The sequence below is a fragment of the Caloenas nicobarica genome, chromosome 4 (assembly GCF_036013445.1).
Source record: "Caloenas nicobarica isolate bCalNic1 chromosome 4, bCalNic1.hap1, whole genome shotgun sequence".
NCBI classification, from domain to species: domain Eukaryota; kingdom Metazoa; phylum Chordata; class Aves; order Columbiformes; family Columbidae; genus Caloenas; species Caloenas nicobarica.
This window is the reverse complement of record NC_088248.1, coordinates 35,358,288-35,377,368: the sequence shown is the minus strand read 5'-3', so window position 1 is coordinate 35,377,368 and position 19,081 is coordinate 35,358,288. Positions and strand designations below refer to the sequence as shown.

The following is a 19,081-nucleotide window of genomic DNA, read 5'->3' as shown; positions in this document are numbered from 1 at the left end:
AGTAAAAAAGGCCAGCATCGTGCAGCATTTTTATAAATGATTTACAATTATCAGAGAGTACATTTATTAAATTTGCAGATGACACCTGGCTGGAAAATGCTGCCAACTTGTTGGAGGACAGGGTTAACACACAGTGCAAAATTAGAGAAAAGCCTCAAGGGGGAAAAAACCTGTCAGACACCAAGTTCTGACACTTGGGCAGGAATAAACAGTATGGGATGGGGAAAAAGCAGCCTAAGCAACAGTTCTAAGATCAAATCTGATAAATAGTAGACAATGAATGGTGGAAGGCAGAAAGGAGACATTATTATCACAATCTGAAAATGTTAATATCTAGCCATGATGGCAAGTGTCACACCGTGACGTGTAACTATAATCAGAACTTGCGAACTGGGTGAAAAAAATCTGACTGCTGTTCTTTTTGGTTTTTGTAAGACTGCCATATCCAGATTTTCTAGACAGATCTAATCCACTCAGTGAGAGTTCAGGAAAGAATCAGTTCAGAAAATGCCTAAAGTTATTTGGAAACAAAGTCTGAATCACATACTTAGCTCATATGGCAACACCACAAGTTACAGAACTGTAATGTTTACTTAAGAAATTCCATACAACTGAAGTAAAAACGCTCAACCTTCCCCAACTATTCATATCTTAACTATTCTAGCAATTAAACAAACAGTTTACCATCAAACACCAGTGATTTATTTTACAGCACCTTTATTTTCTATATTTCCTTCACAATTCTGAAGTGATTGGAAGAGAAAGTTTTAATGCAAGCTGATAACTTTAAAGAATAATGCCCCTAAACAAAAAAATGCTTCACATTTTCATGTGTATCAGTTCCATACAGAATATTCTAAGACATATTTCAAATTCAAGTCAGTAAGGCAGAACGTTATAATAAAACAAATCAACTTGCAAATAGTATTACAGACTAAGAATGAAAATCCCTTGTCCACCATCACAACAGTGAACTGCAATTTATGATGACATGAAGTTTTGTACCTGCCCCAGGAAAAAAATATTAGTAACCATAAAATAATTTAGCTTTATTTAATAAAACCCTTTTATATTCTTACTGTTCCAAGAAATGCAGAAACAAACATTTCCAGATTTTCTTTCATGCCAAATAGGAACATGTAGCAAAGGTTTTCTTTTTCACTTGCCTGAAGCAAGTTAGGGTAAATGCTGGACATACATTTTAAACATTGCTATGTATTGCGATATACCAATATTGTCTTTCTGGTTATATTAAACAGTAGCACCATCTACTGGTCCAGAAGGTCATTTCAAACTTTAGAAAAAGCTGTGGAGAGTGATCCAGCCAAAATGATGCAAAACGCTACTGAGAGCAACACATAGTTTTTCAGTCCCTGGATAGACAGAGGGAGAGAAAAAGAAAAATATATTGTCATAACAGATGCCACTTCACAAAAAAAAAAGTAAAATAAAGAACTAGGGTTTCATTTATGACAAAATTAATAAATCAATTATATGAAACGGTAAATTTTATACTCTTTTTACATTTCATATAATGTTTGAAACATATTTGCCATTCAAAACAGTTTAATACACTATGATGTCATACACTTAGTAAAATATTCACAAAATGAATTAATCAATTTTTAAAAGTATTTTTAAACTACTTTGGTTATTTTCAGATTATTTTTAAGCAGTGAGTACTTATGCAGAGACTATTCTAAAATGCATGAAAAGGATGAAAGATTTAAGAGCCACAAAGATTTGGATAATGAACATGATTGTCTTCAAGCGTGGTGCAACATCAACCTGCAGTGCAGCAGAGGGAGAAAGACACAGAGAGAGAGAGATAAAGAAAGAAAACTTCCAGTTCCTGATCGAAGGATGCCAAATGCATTTTATACACTCATCAGAAATACTGGGAAAGATGATCTCTAATGGCTAACTGGGTACCAATGGATTCTTGACAGATTAGCTAAGGGAACCTGAGGAATGCTTCACATTTCACTAGAAAAAAATCATTTCTACCATGTATGTTAACATCCAGTAGAGTAAATTAGCCTGTCCTAGGGAATCACTGGCATATTGGTTTAGGAATTTCTACATAATACTGTAATTTGCAAGGCAAACTAACCTCTGTCTCATTTTTTGGTCCTTTGGTGAATACAACCCTAAAAATCTAATCTACTTGTCTATGTGATTATTAGGACAACTACTCATTCCCCTGCCCCCACTGAAAGAACTGGCACAAATAAAGACTTTTCAGACTGTACTTGGCATCCTGCCTCCTGGCCCTGCTACAGTCTTCACTTACTCCCACTGCTGCTGATATAGTTATGGAATTCAAATCTTCATTCCTGTAAAAATTGTTCATAGCTCTTCATCTTTCTTGGAAAACTTAGTATTGCATGATATGACTTTCAGGTTCATAACACAATACTTGTAAGGAGGAGAAATCTAAGAGATACAGCTGTATACGAAGCCATGCTGTTCCTATAGCTAGAGACAAGCAAGAGAGACTAGGTAAGAGACCTAATAAAATTACCTTGATTTCTTTAAATACAAGGACTCCCCACATTGCAGCAACAAGGCCAGGACCCTAAAGAATAAGACTGATTTGTACGTTACATCATTTCATTAAAACGTGCCACCTTCTCGTTATTGTTCTCAGGGTAGGTGAATTTTTGTCTGGATAACAAATTTAGGTCCTTCCATTCCATATAATTACACCACTCACGGCAAAAGCATAAACACCACTGAAATATTTATGAAGTAAGATACAATAAAATCTTCAAGAAGGGCTTAAAGAGGTAAGAGACTGATTTTTTCACAGAAAGTATAATTTCTTTCTAAATTATACTGTGGAGTCTGCACTGGTTGTTATACATTCTTATAGTGGGCTCCAAATAATGCACCTCACTTTAGCCCAAACTACAGTCCACAATATTACCACATTTCAGAGGACTATTCAGGTTTATTGGCAGCTACAATGGTTATTGCTAACATTTCCTCCATTAGCATGACTAACTAGTTGGACAAAGTTTGATTTTATCACTCAGTATGATATCAAGAGACTGGAACACAAATGTATTTCCTGTATAGCAGTCATCTGGACAAAGCACAAAGCCAGGCAGATAGACAGGTCAGGAAAACTACTGGTTATCTGCAATGTGGTCGTACAGACTTCCTAGCTAACAGCAAACAGTGATATACAAAGATAATTTCCAGGCACTCCTGGTAATACAGCTTTTCCCCTGTGGCAGCAATGATCTGAATTTTCATGACAGATGAGAAAATATTATTTGAATATGAAGCAAAAAATGGCTCTGTTAATGCTTCCGCTGCTCTCCGAAACACTTGACAGACGTTTGGACAGTGATCTTCCTCTCTCCATCTTCAGTACAGCTGATAGGACACAGATTTAGGCCAGCAGGAAACAGTGTCTCATGCTGAATGTGTTTGTGGGTGCTGTTTCCTAGTGGAATTGCCAACTATTCTTTGAATAATAGCTAGGGTGTTATTTAACTTTCTAGATAATGTATGCTGCAAGAGGAATGCATTTTTAAAATGAAAAAAATTGTTAAAGGGATGTGATAAACAGCTGTCTGAAATTTGCTCTAGGATGAAGTAAAGCAGCAGTTGTGAACCTGTGGTCCAGACAGGCAGCTTCCAACCAGTGCTGTCCTTAAATTTTTCATTTTGTGAATTTATATCCTTGCTCTTTAGGCATACTGGTAACTAAGTTACTAAAGCTGCTTTCCATTAATCCTTCAGTTTCTAATTAGAATGATCCCAAGTCTTTCACTGCATACTGCAGAGTTTATTCTGATTTACTGCATCTTGAGGCAAAGCTTAATCCCTATTAATGTTGTTTCGTTAGTTTGCTTCCAAAATGCAGTTGTTCAGCAAAACTTTGGTTTTGATATTTATGATCTCTCATTTGCCAGAAGTTATCCCCCTCTGCAGCACCATCTAGTACACTGGCAAGAGAGTAAAGGCAAAGTTTTTTACCTAGTGATGGAATTTGTGCAGCTTCTGGAAATTAACAGTGCTTTAAAGGTACAGTATCATAAATAGGAATAAAACAGACAAAACAGGCCAACCTATTTCTCCCTCATTTGCATAAGAACATTATTTTCAGCAATACATAATTTGTTCTGTGTGTTTAAGAACTGTAAAAAGAAAAAAATACCTGACCCAATTAAGCACAATGACTGCTAGAGGATGAAAATCACAAATGAAAACATCCAGAACAAAATGTACTTGCTGGGATGAAAGCAGAAAATGTTTCTTCTTTTAATCACTTCAGTTTACTATTTAATATTGATTTAGTTCTGGTTACAGAGCTTTGGCTTTTACATAACCTAAAGACTCACACTTTCAGTTCTTCTATTTTTTTATGCTTGGCATCAACTAAGATGGTGCTTGTCACAGTCATGTATGTTCCTAAACAAACAAAGGCTAGCACAGACAAGTAGAAGAGGCAATGTATACTCTTGATTAAAATGCTTTAGACATGTCATAATTTCAACTTAATTCCACACTTGGGGAAAATAAAACAAAACTTTTAGTTTTAGTCACAGATTGTATTTTTTCTGTACTTACTGCGGTAATTATTGGAAAGCTGACCACAGCACTGAGATAGTGATTGGCTATGAACCAGCAGCAATTGGCTATTGCCCAAAGCACACCAGAAACAAACCCTAGAAAAATAAATCCCAATCAAAAAAAATGTACAGCAAGGTACAGACAGCAATTTGTGGAACATTTATCTTTATAGCATAATACAGAAACTGTATGTATGTATTTTAGTACGTTAGCTGCTTTAACAAGCTGGCTCTGATAATGTAAACCAAAGCTGAAGGGATAAAATCAGCTACTCCAACTAAAGTAGCAAATTAATCATAGTTCACAATTTTCTGGGCAATGTGCTCTCTACTCTGACAGTTAGTTTTTGAAAATCTGCCATATGCAATGTGATTTTGTTCTAATTTCAGATTAGAACAAAATTTGTCATTGTTCCCTACCCTTGATTAATTAAGAGGAGTGATCTTCCAAAAGAGACAAAAAGTCAAGTTAAGAGACTTGAAAGGCAAACTACAATTTCAACAGATAGGTTGAACTAATCACTGCAAAACGGTCAGCAGAAGTAACGGAAATTAGTTGCTCATTTAAACAAGGGTCATACCTGGCAATATGGCTTGGGGATAAACAGTAGGTTTATTTTTCCTGATTGCACAATAGATCAAAAAGTAGATGGTACTTGTAAGAAATATTCCACTGAAGTGTGCAAAAACATAATCTAAATCTGAAAGAAAAATTACAAAATTACAATAGTCTAAAACATAAGTTATGAATTTTATCTCATTTCACTGATACTATTCACATAGGCAAAACATAAAGTGCTATTGCTAACAACTCAAATTCAATTGTGATTGTGATGAACACAGCTGCCAGTCAGACTGCAGATGGATTTGGTCAATCATACATACATTAAATATGAATTAACTGCTGTGTTGACCCTAGCATTTATCATAAGCTTTTATGCATTATTAGTGAAACTACTGAATTAATTTATTAAAAACTTAAGAAAATTCTCAGGTGAGGCTACAAAACTGGGGTAGGAATTTACATAATTACATCCTGTCCTGGTCATCTACATTTATATTCCTGTATATAGCCTTGTTTCTTTTCTGTACCTTTAAGGGAAAGACAATTGCACATACTGTGTAAGCTAAACATGACAGTTTTATCCTTTTTTTATCTTGAAGAACATATCACAGTTTTGATCACCATAATCATTATAATAATAAATCCTTTATGGACTTGGTATGTGCTAAAGAGTATTTCCCACATGGTAAAGCAGAAGCACATAGCAAGATGATCTCTACCCCGTTAAAGCTGTAAATCCTCCTCAGGAAAGGCAGCTATAGTAAGGATAACATCTGTTTTGTCTAGTTGGGGAATATATAAGTTGCAGTCTTCAAGAGAAACTGTATGTGACATAACAAACATTTCTTAATGGCAACATTATGCAGTCTTGGCAATGCTTTGCTCTTAATCTGCAGCTGGCATTACCTGATAGACTTTACACTAAAGCTTAAGCAAAATGTTTCTGGGGAAATGTTGTTTAAAATTGGTAATTGGGCTTATGTTAAAAGGTTTCCATTTCAAAACCGACAAGGTTTTAATTATTTATGTTGTTATATATCCCTCCTGCTCATTGGTTATGACCAACCTTCTCTTCAACCTTTACTGGTGTACCAATTTGGCAATTGGTACAGCTTGCGCCCTTGTCTACCTCATGATCCAGGCATATGAACTTTGTATTTTGCAAGTGCTAGCTATGTTTCAGGAGGCATTAAATACTATGAGTTAAGTATGGTATCCTCTGGGCTGTCACGCACTGTTCTCTTAATGGTGTAACTCACCTCAGGGAAAAAGGGGGTGCTAGTACTACGATTATGACAACATATAACATAGTGCAGAACTGATAAGATGCCATGGTGTATTTCCAGGCATATCAAGAATTTCACTCTATGCCTTTACAAAAGCAGGAGACCACAACATACTGATGAAATAAAGTAGAAGTGATCTATTAGCCTTTACCAAATTGACTTGCTCCTGTGTATATAGTTTCATTTCTTCTTCCATGGTCCTTAATGTAAAGTACTGGTACAAAACTGGAACCGTAGAGTATTCCAGCTACCACAGCCAGGCTACATCCTCTTTAAAAAGAGCAAAAATCAGAGAAAATAACTTAGCATTAATTAGGGAAGTAGACACTACACTTAAGACAAGTTCAGTATTGTAGTTAAAGACTGTATATCGTGAAAATTGATAACAAGACTATAAAAATAACACATTTTTGCAAACTTTTATCTTCTAGTGCAGAAACTCTTCAATGCAGTAACTTAGTTTTCCTATACTTTGCAGCCAAGTACACAGACAATTCCTTCCCCAAGAGCCCACAGTCTAGATTAATGACCAGAGAAATCAACTAACTAGAGTTTCCTAAAGGCAGGCCTAGGAGAAAACCAACAAAAGTATAATTAAAATGCTCTCTGCCTCACTGTTACAGCCTATGTATTTTTTATAGCTATTCCCAGGTTCATTGCCTCTTTAATCTCCCCCCTTCTCCACCTCCAGACTGTTGTGTTCTTGGCTGTCTCCACTCCCCACACTGGCCCCTTGCCAGCTACCGCTCCCACCTTTGGAGCATTTCTGTAGTCTCCTTGCCATGCTGCCATGCCTTCTCCAGATGTATTCACTTGCAAACCACACCTGGCAGCACAGGCTTCTTCTATGCTGGAGTGCTAAACAACCAGCTGACAAAAAATCAGCTCTGTAATTACTTAGTTGCTATTGCTATTTACTTTGCAAATGTTGTTGTTCTTTTGTAATAGTAATTAATACTTACTTGATAACATAAAGCACACCCAACAGTGTGAAGAAATTAATCTAATAAATTGAGCAGCTACTCACATATAGATTTGCACACTATACTAGTACTTTTAAAATGGTTATTAATGCATGACTGTGGTAAGAAAACCACAGGACACATTTTCTGCCCTTATACTGTGTTCAACTATTTTCTCTGGCTACTTGGCCTGCACCAGTAAAAAATCTGTTAATAACTTACATCAGTCTTTTTTTTGCTGGAGAAAGTCTGTTCACCCATGAGTCATCAGAGGTATCTTCAGAAACTTTAATAGACTGCAAAAAAACAAGAGTTTTCACTGAGGTGGTTTTTTGTTGGGTTTTTTGTTTTGTTTTAATTTTGTGGGGTTTTTTTTAAATCTCAAACATTGTATTAAACAGAACATTTTTGGTCTAATAAAATAAAAGGAGAAACAATAGGAATGCACAGAAATACTCTGAAAGAGAAATGTATGTTTTTTAAAATAACAAAACATTAATTGGATTTACCTACCTCAAAATTTACAATTTTGGATATGGATTATGGGATACTATGTAATAGTGCCCTTGCTAGCATGGTTTTTAAATCTCTGTGCAGGTATATCTGACTTTCAAAACTCAGCCTTACTTAAATTTGATGAATTATTTAATCTTTAGATTTTATTTATGATGTGTTTTTGCCTTCTGTTGATAGCTCTGGTGTTACTATCAGAATATTACGACTACTTGCAAGCAGGGAAATTAACATCCCTGTCTGCAGCATAAAGAAAGTGCAATGTCCCTTTACTCTCATCCTGCAACCAGATTGTCTTCTGTGATATGCTCTGGTAGACTGGAGCCCCCAGTGAGCACTGAGCACAGTCAGAACAATCTGAGGGGCTCTCTGGTCATGTACCAGTTGAGTTTTGATGCATCACTGACCTACAGGAGTAAGGCACAATGGTAGTAGGAGCCTACTCTTCTCCAGCTTTTGTTGCATACTTTGGACTCCCAAAGGAGAGACAGCCAATCTGGTACCCCTTCTTGGCCTCAAAACTGTGCCACCACTGATGCTGAGAATCAGCAACTCTTGACAGTCTCCTGGTTCTGTCATGTGGCAAAAATCTAGTGGATGAGAGTTATATACCTTGTTTCCTTCCATCTAAGCATCCTCCTAGTTTTACAGTTAAGTTTTAATTAAAATTGCTTCTTCTTCTCAGATAGGAAAGTAAAACACTCTGTCTATAACTTCTGCCATAATGAAAAAGGACTTCTAAGCCATTTAAAGCTGATAATACAGAAAAAGCACTTGGGAAAACCTTTTCTGTTGCTCACATTTGACCGGATATACAAGATCCACAAATTAAATACAATCAATGTATATCTATATAGTTTTATGTAGTCTACCACAAATCCTAGCAAATCTGGTTAACATCAGGTAATTTTTTTTGTTTCTAAACGGGTATGCACTTTCGATGCTGTTAAAACATACTGTAGAGTACTTACACTTTCTCTCAGTAAAGGCGTGCTTTCTGATGAAGATGATGAACTCTGGACTTCAGTTTTTATAAAAAGAAATATGACAGCACTCAGAAGAGAAAAATACACCAGTAAATACCATGTCAGCTCATAAGGACACAGATTTAGTGTCCAGAGACAAAAGGTATATTTGGAGGCATATTACTTTATTTTCATTACTGCCACAGAGTCCCTTCAATATATTTTTAAAATGCAATTGCTTTTAACAGTCTTAAAAAACAACTTAAGCGGCGGAAGTAAATAAATTAGTCTTTGTATTACTTCATAGATCTCCTGTGTAATGGGATTGAAATGTCTCGTTTATGGCGTGTAGTTACAACCACAAGCTAACACCAGTTGCTCTAGTCAATGGTGCCCTTTTGTACTAAACCACGCATACAATGGAACACCTGCATGAAAACTTCTATATTAAACCTGCAGAGAATTGGCTCTGTGCTCAAGGAAAAATGTTAGTTTTCAGTATTCTATCATATATGAGTGAGGGAACACTGCTCCTACATGGCCTCATGCTAATGTGGAAGGAGAAGGGGTATTATTGCTCAGTGGTGCTCCACTGCACTAAGTGAATAAAATGAAGAAGAAAGGGTAACATGACTACTTGTACCCCTAGCTCTAGTAGATCAGGTAAATATGTGTAATCAGAACTGTCAGGATCTGGGTTTTTTTATTTTTATGCAAGACATTTTAATGATTTAGGAATTCCTTCTCATATCTGTAAACAGAATGTCTCATTTGAAGAGTGATTCATCTGCTGAAGGAATATAGATATAAAAGGATGTCAGCTTTCTCCAGAGGGACCAGACAAACATGCACAGGTTCCACACAGGAGGCTAAAAAGGAATACATGATTCTGAACAATGCACAGCAACATACACAGGCTTTGTGCAGCTTGTCAGGAAAACATATTGGGTCAGGATCTTTTTCCCTGTTGATCACTTCTCCACGGTATTTTTGAATCAGGCAGGAAGCAGGTGGTGAGCTGTACCAGTTCATGAGGCAGGAACAGCAGCAATGCTACTATTTTGCAAGTACCTCACAAAATCATGTGCTAGGCACATGGGTAAAAAGCTGCGGACTCTTAGGAAAGAGGAAGAATGGATGCAAAATTCATGAATCTAAGGCAGCAGCTCTCTCCTAGCAATCAAGAATGCCTCCAACATTTCCATGTTCTTAACAACCTTCTTTCCTAAAGGCATTACATGCACCTGCTGCTGAGCACACTTACGGCAAGGCTACTGCCCCTGGGATTCAGGACCACTTTTATGTTCTTAGAAAGACCTGCCCGGGCACCCAGCTGGAAAGCAAGAACACTGCTATGTGACAAACACCCCCCTTCCTCTCTGTTTGGACCAAAATATGCACTCATACAAATAATAAACAAAAAATAAGAGTATAAGTCCTGAGGATCCCAAAGGAAGCCACTGTTTGGAGTGGTTTTAGGTGTGGCTTAAGAGTTAGAAGACAAGAGAGCTATTAAGGACAAGAAATAATGTAAAACCTCTGGCTTTTCACGGACCCCAAAAGACCTGGGAGGGGGCCCTGTGGCATATTCTACAGTTAAGAGGAAGGATTTGTACCCCTGACTGAGTGAAGCCAGATCAGAAGTCTCACAGAGGTTTTCTCACCAGTAAGTCCTAGTCAGTTTTTCCTCTCTCACAAAATTTGGGGCAAGTGAACCATTTGAACAACTGAGCTAGAGAGGGCATCACTGCTTTGCCTTGGACAGGCCTACCAGCATAAAAATGTATTTCCATGTTTCTGAATAAGCATTTCACCACTGTATTGGATACCACGTGTGTCTATTCTGAAATATAACACTCACCAGCTAGGTATGGATAGCTCACGAATTCTGCAGCAAATTGCTTTGCAAAATATACTTCAATATATTTGCCCTCTGGTTAAATTGTGTGGTTATTAAATATATATTTTACACTACAGAAATTTGTAAGAATAACTTTTTACCTTACTAGTGAAAGTCCAGCTCCAATATAATTTAAGATTGGTCTTGATACCTCTTCTGGGTCAATTCCAAACCAACCAAACCTGAAATATTTAACCAGTTTCACTTAGCTGCACTGACTGCATACAAATAGTTAAATTATAACCCAGTCTTGGAAATCTTTCCTGATGTAAATAATTCTGCTTTAAGTTTATATTTGCAATATTGGTTCAGTTCTTCAGTTGACTTGCAAAAAGCTACATCTACTTCACAAAAATAATCTTTAAACTCATGTAATTTGCATTTTTTTTAGTCTGGGTATTTAAAAATTGAAGTAAATTTAAATTATTTTATCAGTTCATGCCGTAGGAAAAAACAAACAAACAGTATACTAGTTTTACACTAACAAATACATTATTTATTCACTCAATTATGTTAATGATCTGCAATGAGCATTCTTCTTCCTATTGAGACAGAGGAAGCACAAGATAAAATAATTATCCTGAGTACTTTCCACTGAGAGGGAAAAAGATCTTACACATTTGATAAATCCTCTTCCTTGGTGATAGTGTTTTCACTGCACTTATTAATGAAGAACTGGCAAAAATGGATGACTTATGACTTGAACATACTCACCTTGAACTGGCCCAACCTGTCAGCAAATTAAAAGACGCCCATATCAAAAGACCAAGAGCTAAGCCAATAGTTTTAACAATAGGGACAACTGTAACATTGCCTGAAATACAAAAAAAAGAAGTTCAAAAACTAGACTGTGACCTTGTATATTTTTGCTTTATATTCTGTGACTGTTCAGAAAACAAAGAAATGTCAGCAATTACAAGGTGGTAGGAAAGAGTGTTTTTTAAAAATAAATACATTAAATATGGACTTTTCCTCGACACCATTTTTAAAATTATCTTTGTGTGAATTTTCTGCTTACAAAATAAATATAATAAAATAATATTTGCTATAAGGGTACAGCTCAATCAATGCTGAGACTTTAAAAAGGCAAACAACTACCATATAACTACTGCCTTATATATGGAAAAGTTTTTATCGCTTTTTTTCTTTTTTAATGAAGAGTTAGGATTACTTTGTGTTTCAAGAAATAGAATCTCTTTAGCCTTACCTGTAGCCCACACAAAACCCCCAACCATAGCAAGAGGCCAAAACCGGGGACAATTCTGGATTAAATTGACCACCAAAGAAACTATCCATATGGAGGCACAGAGAATCCATTGGAAGAACATGCCTATGGAAAAAACAGATGCACACAACAAAGAATTTGCAGAATACTGCATGTGTGAATCTATTAACATACTATGTTTTATTAGATAAAATAGTAAAAAAAAAATAAAATTGAAAGCTGGCTGCCTCCTTCGTGAATTTCAGGGAACGACGTTACAATATATTCAAGATGTATATATTCCAAGTAGGAAACAGAAGGTATAGTTTACTCTTCCTGAGTCACCAGATAAAAGTATTAAAATTTCAGTTTTTGATTGTTTTTATGTTAGGTCCACAACTGGAAGGTAATACTCCAAAGTCCAACAGCTTTTACAGTATAAATAACACTGTATTTGAGAACCCTCAGCAGGGTAGAAGGACCTTTCACTTTCTGTTGTGAAATGCTTATGAAATGCACATCATCACTGTTAGACGGCAGAACAACACATAAAAAGGCTCTTCTAAAGATTTGCCATACCCTGAACCAATACATGATTGCTTTATACCCTAAAAAAAGCAAAGAAAAATAAAACATGCTCTGTGGATTAAGGCTGTGATGATATTTATAACTCTAGCTATAGAAATGCTCAGATTTGCTGGTAAAATATTATTCCTATTAGCAAAAATACTGAAACCAACATAAGAATACAAATAACTTTACCATCACCAGTATCAAATTTCTTAACAGGCACAAAGTTTGTCCCAAAAAGAAGGACAGCTACTGTGGAAGAGGTAAAGCCAATAGCTAGATCTGTTCCATTGCTGATGTTAAAGGCACTGGAAGCTTTCCCGATATTCATCTTTGCTCTGAAGGTGCTTCTATTTCTGGTGTCGTTTTCCTGTGGGTCCTGACAGATTCTGAAATCAGAGAGTGGATTAAACATGTGGAGTATTAAATAATACCAATCCGGTTCAGAAAACTGAAACTTAAAAGACCTTACTTATCAGTCTCTCAAAAGCTGGAAAGAACTGCCAAGTATGTTGTAGAATCCCATGAAAAGCTGCCATAAAACATGAATCAAGTAACTTAAGAACACGTGCATTAAAAAATCATTATTGTGTGTTTCATAATCGGCTTCAAAGAAAAACATGTCTGAAAACACATAGCAATGTGACTGTAGAGATGCACTCAAAGGTTATGAGGGCTTGAATCTGTGAGGGCTATGGGAAGCCATGATGCTTTAGGGAGATGATGTATCGGAATATTCCTTATTCCTGTAGCCAAACCAGGGTCACACTGGCGTGTGTAAAAAAACAGGGGTTAGACAAAATCTTAATTGGCAGAAGCAGCTATAGCAATTCGCAGCCCCATTGCCTAGAAGTCAGGAACAGGCACAGATATTCTACAGACACCACAGTAGTATCAATATACGATCATAAGGTAACCATAGAGATTGCTCTAGCTGATACAAAATGTGAATATAGGTTCATTTTTCCCATTGGGAACCAAGGGAGAAGCTGCCTCTAAAGATTCTTTGTTCATTCCACATAACTATAATAAGAAAGGCAAAGATTTTTTAAATCACATAATACCATCCTCTATTTGTTGGTGTTGTTTGTTTTTTCCAGTAGGAGATTCATCTTGAGGTGACACTCAACAGAAGTACCACATACACACTTTTGATATGGATTATGACTTTGACAGAAACAGTGGCTCTGAGAACAAATACAATAGCATGACCTTTGCATACATAATCTTAACATCACACTCAAAAGACTACATATAAGAAAAGTCTTTGGAAATTTAACTTCAAATGGCAACAGGATACTTAATAGGCTGTAAGTATAAAGCGGCATATTTACAGAGATAGGCATGCAATCCTGTTGTCAAAGTAATGCTATTTACACCAAATCAAATGACATCCTAAAGTAGTTTGACATTCCCCAGTGTGGGCGGATTGGCCACTGTTTGAAGGAAAAAAGCTGAAATAGGATGGTGGAAATTTTGCCAAGTCTTGTAGGGGTGCTGTTTTTACTACACTCTCTGCACAAAAGTAAGAGCTGAGTTGCTGCGTGTTTGTTCATCTTATTTTACCATCCAGTCTTACCTTCTCTGGAGTCCTTAAGACACTGAGAACTGCATCTGCTGAGGTCGTGCTTTTATCTACAGCTTCAGCAGGGCCATCAGTGTTCACTGAAATTATTTGCATTAACAGGTGAAAAGTCCAATCCTGCAAGTAACATAACCACTTAGTGCCTATAATTTTTTCTCCTTGCGAGGTGTCAGTATATTTTTAACTTGAGTACCTAGGAAAAACACAGATGACATTTAGAGGACACCACAAAGGTACAATGGCACAGGCATTTCCATTTGTCTTATTTTTTGTCCTTCACTATTAATCTTTCTTGCCTACTTAAAGGATGAGCTCCTCCAGGAAGTTTTCACTGTATTTAAGACTCTTCTATAAAGTATGTTTTGCCTGAGACCTGTAGACACTGAGCAGTGCAAATAATAATGCTGAGATTTCTTCAAAGACTGACTTCACACTCTGACATCACAAGAATAGGTTAAGATAGATAAAAGCTTACATCAGCTATCTGCATTCCATTCAACCTTGACTCACTGAGTGAATACATTTTATTCATGTAGGGGACAAGTAAAGTACAAGAGCTGGGTTTTGCACAGGAAGAACTTCATGCCGTTAAGCTGATTACACTGCACCTCTATGAATGCAGGACGCAGTACTTTAGCCTTTAAGCAAAGAAGTCATTATGCAGGTCAAAATACTAAGAACCTTTATTTTGTTAGTGTACAGATAATTGTTACTCTAAAAATATTTGTTTTGTATCTACTAAGAGAAAAATATGTGTGCTGTGGGGCAATATACTCTTCTGCCTGCTTGTTATCTTCCAAAAATCTCTATATTGTGCATGCAGAAGACTGTTGCACAATTGGAGAACCAGAATGATAACACCAAAAATGGAAAGGAAACACAACTTCCAATTAACCAAGAAGAGTATGATTCATTCAGACTGGTTAAAACTCTGTAACTTTCCAAAGTGTGGGGCACTTAGTTCCAAATTTGGGTAAATTTCAGACCAAACTTTTAACTCCATTTTAAAGCCTTCAAGAGAACGCTCAACCAGACAAGGCCTGGAGCAACCTCCTCTAACTTCGATGACAGCATTGCTTTAAGCAGGGAGTTGAACTACATGTCCCCCAGAGGTCCCTTCCAAGCTAAGTTATTCTACAATTGCATGATCCAATGTCAAGGGCAAATAATGAACTGGCGCACAGCACTGACTATAGTTTTTGCACATGCAAACACATACTGTGCACATCAGAGTTTCAGAGAGTTCACTAAAAGCCTGTTCTCTTCAATCCTAGGTATTCCCAGATCAACTTGCAACATATGTGCCTCCTAACGTTTGTAACTACCAAATGCCAAACCAGAAGCACTTGCTGAAACTAAGACATTAGAACATAGTGGCTGTGCCGGAAACTCAGAGACAACTGAAATTCTGTTATGGAGGATCTTTTTTTTCACTAAGTAGCCCTTACTGAAGGGCACATTGGGGTTTCCAAGCTGCAGAGGAATTATAATGGAATTTTGTTGGCACGCACTGCCCTTATCCCACTAACTTCACTGGTGTACTTCACTGGAAGGCTGCGCTCTGTATTTTCACTGTTTCCTCACCAACGCGCCACCATTTTCTTCCTTTACACAGACTCAACAAGTTTTGATGCTCACTTAATGCAACAGCAACCCATTGCTACAGCCTCTGCAGACAGGCATGAAAACAAGAAGCCTGCCCTTGAGAGCTTCCATCCCAAGGTAGATCCACACTGTTGTCCAGATCAGAGAGAAACTGTTTGTGCAAACTGAATGGGTGTTTTTACAGGCTGCACGCCATATTGACTATTTGCCTGTTTTGCCTATCACCTATTTGTCATTAAGGGCGGAAACTTTCATTCTTATTTTAGGAGACTGCTATCAGTACCGACGTGGCTCAAAGGGACGTCCCCAGGCGACACAGCGACTCCCGACTACCTGCCAGAGGAACGTTTATTCACTCCGCTAGGATAAACGCCTTTGTAAGCCGCTCTTCGGGCAATATTTTCAGCAAGGGGTATCACACAACAAGTCAAAACGCGCAGCCGAGCTCTCGGCACAGGCCGATGTTGCTTCTGCAGACGCCAACACGCCCGGGCTCCCGCAGGGCAGGCCCCGGCCCGAGGACGGGCAGGCCCAGCCCTCGGCCAAGGCCGCCGCCGCAGGCAGCGCCAGCGGGCCGGGCAGCCCAGCCGCTCGGCAACGCACCGACAGGGAACTACAGCAGCCCCTCCGGCCGCACACGTCCCTTTCCCCCGAACGCTGTACCCGGCGCACCGCCGCGGCGGGTTTCACGGCGCTCCCCTCCCGCGGCTGGTGGGGCAGGAGGCGGCCGGGGATGGGCCCGCACCAGCTGATCCCTCACCCGGGCCCTTCGTGCAGCCTCGGCCCTCGCCGCGCTGCCGCTGCCCGCGCCCCTCCGCCCCAGCCCCGCCGCGCTGCCGCCGCGCTCACGCACAGGCCTCCCCCGCTGCTCCAGCCTCCCGCCCGGGCCTGCGCCTCCCGCCGCGCCGCACCGCCCCCGCCCCCGCCCCGGCCCCGGCCCGCCTCCTCCCCGGCCGCTGCCCCGGCCGGGCGGGACATGGAGCCGAGCAGGCGGAGGGCGAAGCGCGTCTCCGCGGCCCTCTCGCCCGCCTTTCCCTTGCGGCCGGCGCTCCGGGGCTGCGGCGCGGAGCCGTCGTGGCGGCCCGGCGGGGCGGAGGGCTCTCCCGGGGTGGCGGCTGCCGGCCCGGCGGGGAGGATCGCCAGGGTGCCCGGGGGCAGCTGCGGAAGGCGGCGGGCGTTTTGGGGGAGGCAGGCGGGGCCGCGCCGCTGCCCTGTGTGCACAGCAAGGCGGGAAAGCTCCCCGCCCGCTCAGGGCGTCGCGGCTGCGCTGAGGCCGTGTCTTTCCTAAGCGCAAGAATTACCACCTTTGCCTTGGGAAGGCCCCGCATTGTTCAACCACCAAAACCGAGTGGGGAAGAAAAAAAAAAAAATCTCTTGCACGACGTGAAGAAGAGTTTCGCAGTTTCCCTGTAAGGGTTTGACCCAGGCCAATTAAAGCCCAGACTGTTAGTCAGCATGTTTAGTCACGAAGCAAACATTTCTCTCTGTCCTCTTGGAGTACTGTTTACAGATGGCAGCCCAAATGGATCTTCCTACTAACACAGAAGTAATGCTTTGTGTTTTGCATTACCCTTAATAAGGACATGAGGTTTTTCTCTGGAGAATAATCTCTCGGTCCCACGGACCTGGTAAAGCTAGGAGTGCACCATTTATCAATCATTTTAACATAAATGCCTGTGTGATGTGTGGAGAGAGGAACTGCAGAACGCCTCTGTGGAAACAGTTCAGCTATAGTGCATCCAAGAAGAACAACATCCCTTATGATAATCATAAATGCAGCCTGGAAAAAAAGAAGTGCTTTTTATTCTAAAGGCAATATAAGTCTACATGTTACATTAATTTCTTCAGAAAAAAAGAAAATATTAAGAACAATTAAGAACAATACAAACAACAAGGAGCTAAACCTGAAACTATATCCTTTCAAGTGTCCAGGGACAAAGAGGGGTGTTGAGTTTTGGCTTCAGACAAATCTTTATATTGAACAAAATGTTTTCCAAAAGTCCCGCCTCTGGTTTCCTTTGGAAGAATGAATCTCAGAGAAGGCATCAATAATCACTTCTAATTACTGTCTGTATCCCACTTGAACTGATACTCACCTATTCCCATTTCATCTATATCTCACTATGTCTTCAAACCATGCTGGTTTCAGGCCATCGTTTTTCTCATTAACACAATAGTTGAAATGAATCGATGGTATGAATGAAACACCTCAAATGTGGACAGATTCGGATTAATTCATTTGTGCTGTTTAGTTTTATCGAAATGGTAAGGTTGTTGGAGATGAAACTCGTATGGGAAAGGAAGCCCATGAATGCACAGTGTTTGCTAAAGTGGAAAATGGCAACATTCATATTTCAAAGCCTTCTATGAATAAAACAAGTGTCCACTTAAAGAGTGTCTTTTTTTGTGAAATGCCCTACAAACCAGCACAGACAATATTTTGTTCTTTGCTGAATCGCAGCACCTTCTGTGGTCATAACTACACTGGGAAGAACCAAATTAATACATCTTGGAAAACTAAAAAAATAAGCATCTTTAAATGCCACATCTCTTAACACTGAAATGACTGAGTGAAGCAAAATGAAGGACTAGATGAAGAAATAAGAGATGTTATTTATAAAAACTGACACCCAGTCTGGCATTTTGGAGGGTGACACACTAGCTGCTGGGTAGCTTTTTGTATTAGTAATGATATTGTATCACTGCGTTGTGACAGATGGTTTTCTCTGTTTTTCTTTAGTTCTCCAGGTGCAGTATTCACCATCCGGAAAGGCTGTCCTTAGTTGAGAAGAAGGAAGATTACCTATGAAGGAAGTTGTAAAAAATGAGTATGAATAATAATTCAGATGGGAAGGAAGAAGCTGTACTTGGTAGGATTTAGAAGGATTTGAAGGTGAAAGCCTGTAGGAGATTGCATAGCGGAGGATGTGTAAACCCTGTGAACAGGAAGTTTTGAGAACTTTCTGGTGCATTAGTGAATTTTTGCTGTTTCCTGGAAAATGGGTTACTGTCGTCTTGCCATCTCCAGTGATTTGAAAATGGAGCAGAGCACTGAAATAACTGGATGGTGCTCTTTGGGATTACCAGCACAAGTGCAGGCGCAGGGGCTTGTGGCTGGTGGTCATTGGCTCAGTCCACCCATCTCCCGCGGGTGGATGCTGCTGCTCAGCGATGCTGCTCGCACTGCCAGAGACTGTCTGCTGGGAAGGTTTAGAGCGAGGAATAAATACAGAATCTAACTGACATTACAGGCTAAATATAGGTAGGCAAAGTACAATAACCTAGGCCATAAGTTGGTCAGACAACTAGTATTTTTCAGTCTATTTTTAAAAATTGGTCT

At 39.2% G+C, this 19,081-nt stretch overlaps 1 protein-coding gene across 3 annotated transcripts; it reads right to left on the bottom strand.

Annotated features, from left to right (window-relative positions):
* Positions 1–700: 700 nt before the first annotated feature.
* Positions 701–16,639, bottom strand: TMEM144 (transmembrane protein 144). Of its 3 annotated transcripts, none has more exons than XM_065634800.1 (13): positions 16,595–16,639; positions 14,131–14,329; positions 12,744–12,940; positions 11,985–12,107; positions 11,492–11,591; positions 10,879–10,959; positions 8,884–8,965; positions 7,622–7,695; positions 6,589–6,707; positions 5,168–5,287; positions 4,585–4,682; positions 2,525–2,578; positions 701–1,373 (listed from the first exon to the last, which is right to left on the bottom strand). In XM_065634800.1, the coding sequence occupies exons 3-13, from the start codon at positions 12,880–12,882 to the stop codon at positions 1,290–1,292; spliced, it is 1,074 nt and encodes a 357-aa protein (XP_065490872.1). In that variant the 5' UTR covers positions 12,883–12,940; positions 14,131–14,329; positions 16,595–16,639; the 3' UTR covers positions 701–1,289. The 3 variants fall into 3 exon arrangements, with proteins under 3 accessions (XP_065490872.1, XP_065490873.1, XP_065490874.1); XM_065634801.1 differs by having other exon boundaries at positions 14,131–14,253; XM_065634802.1 differs by lacking the exon at positions 16,595–16,639 and adding an exon at positions 16,502–16,575 and having other exon boundaries at positions 14,131–14,253.
* Between the last annotated feature and the right edge of the window lie 2,442 nt (positions 16,640–19,081).

Bases quoted from the DNA above. Each gene is read 5' to 3' on its own strand.
- TMEM144 (XM_065634800.1), bottom strand. From the start codon at position 12,882: ATGAATATCGGGAAAGCTTCCAGTGCCTTTAACATCAGCAATGGAACA. The intron at 12,108-12,743 runs GTAAAGTTATTT...TTTTTTCCATAG, and splicing joins GAAATTTGATACTGGTGATG to GCATGTTCTTCCAATGGATT. The intron at 1,374-2,524 runs GTAATTTTATTA...CTGTCTATCCAG, and splicing joins TTGTATTTAAAGAAATCAAG to GGACTGAAAAACTATGTGTT.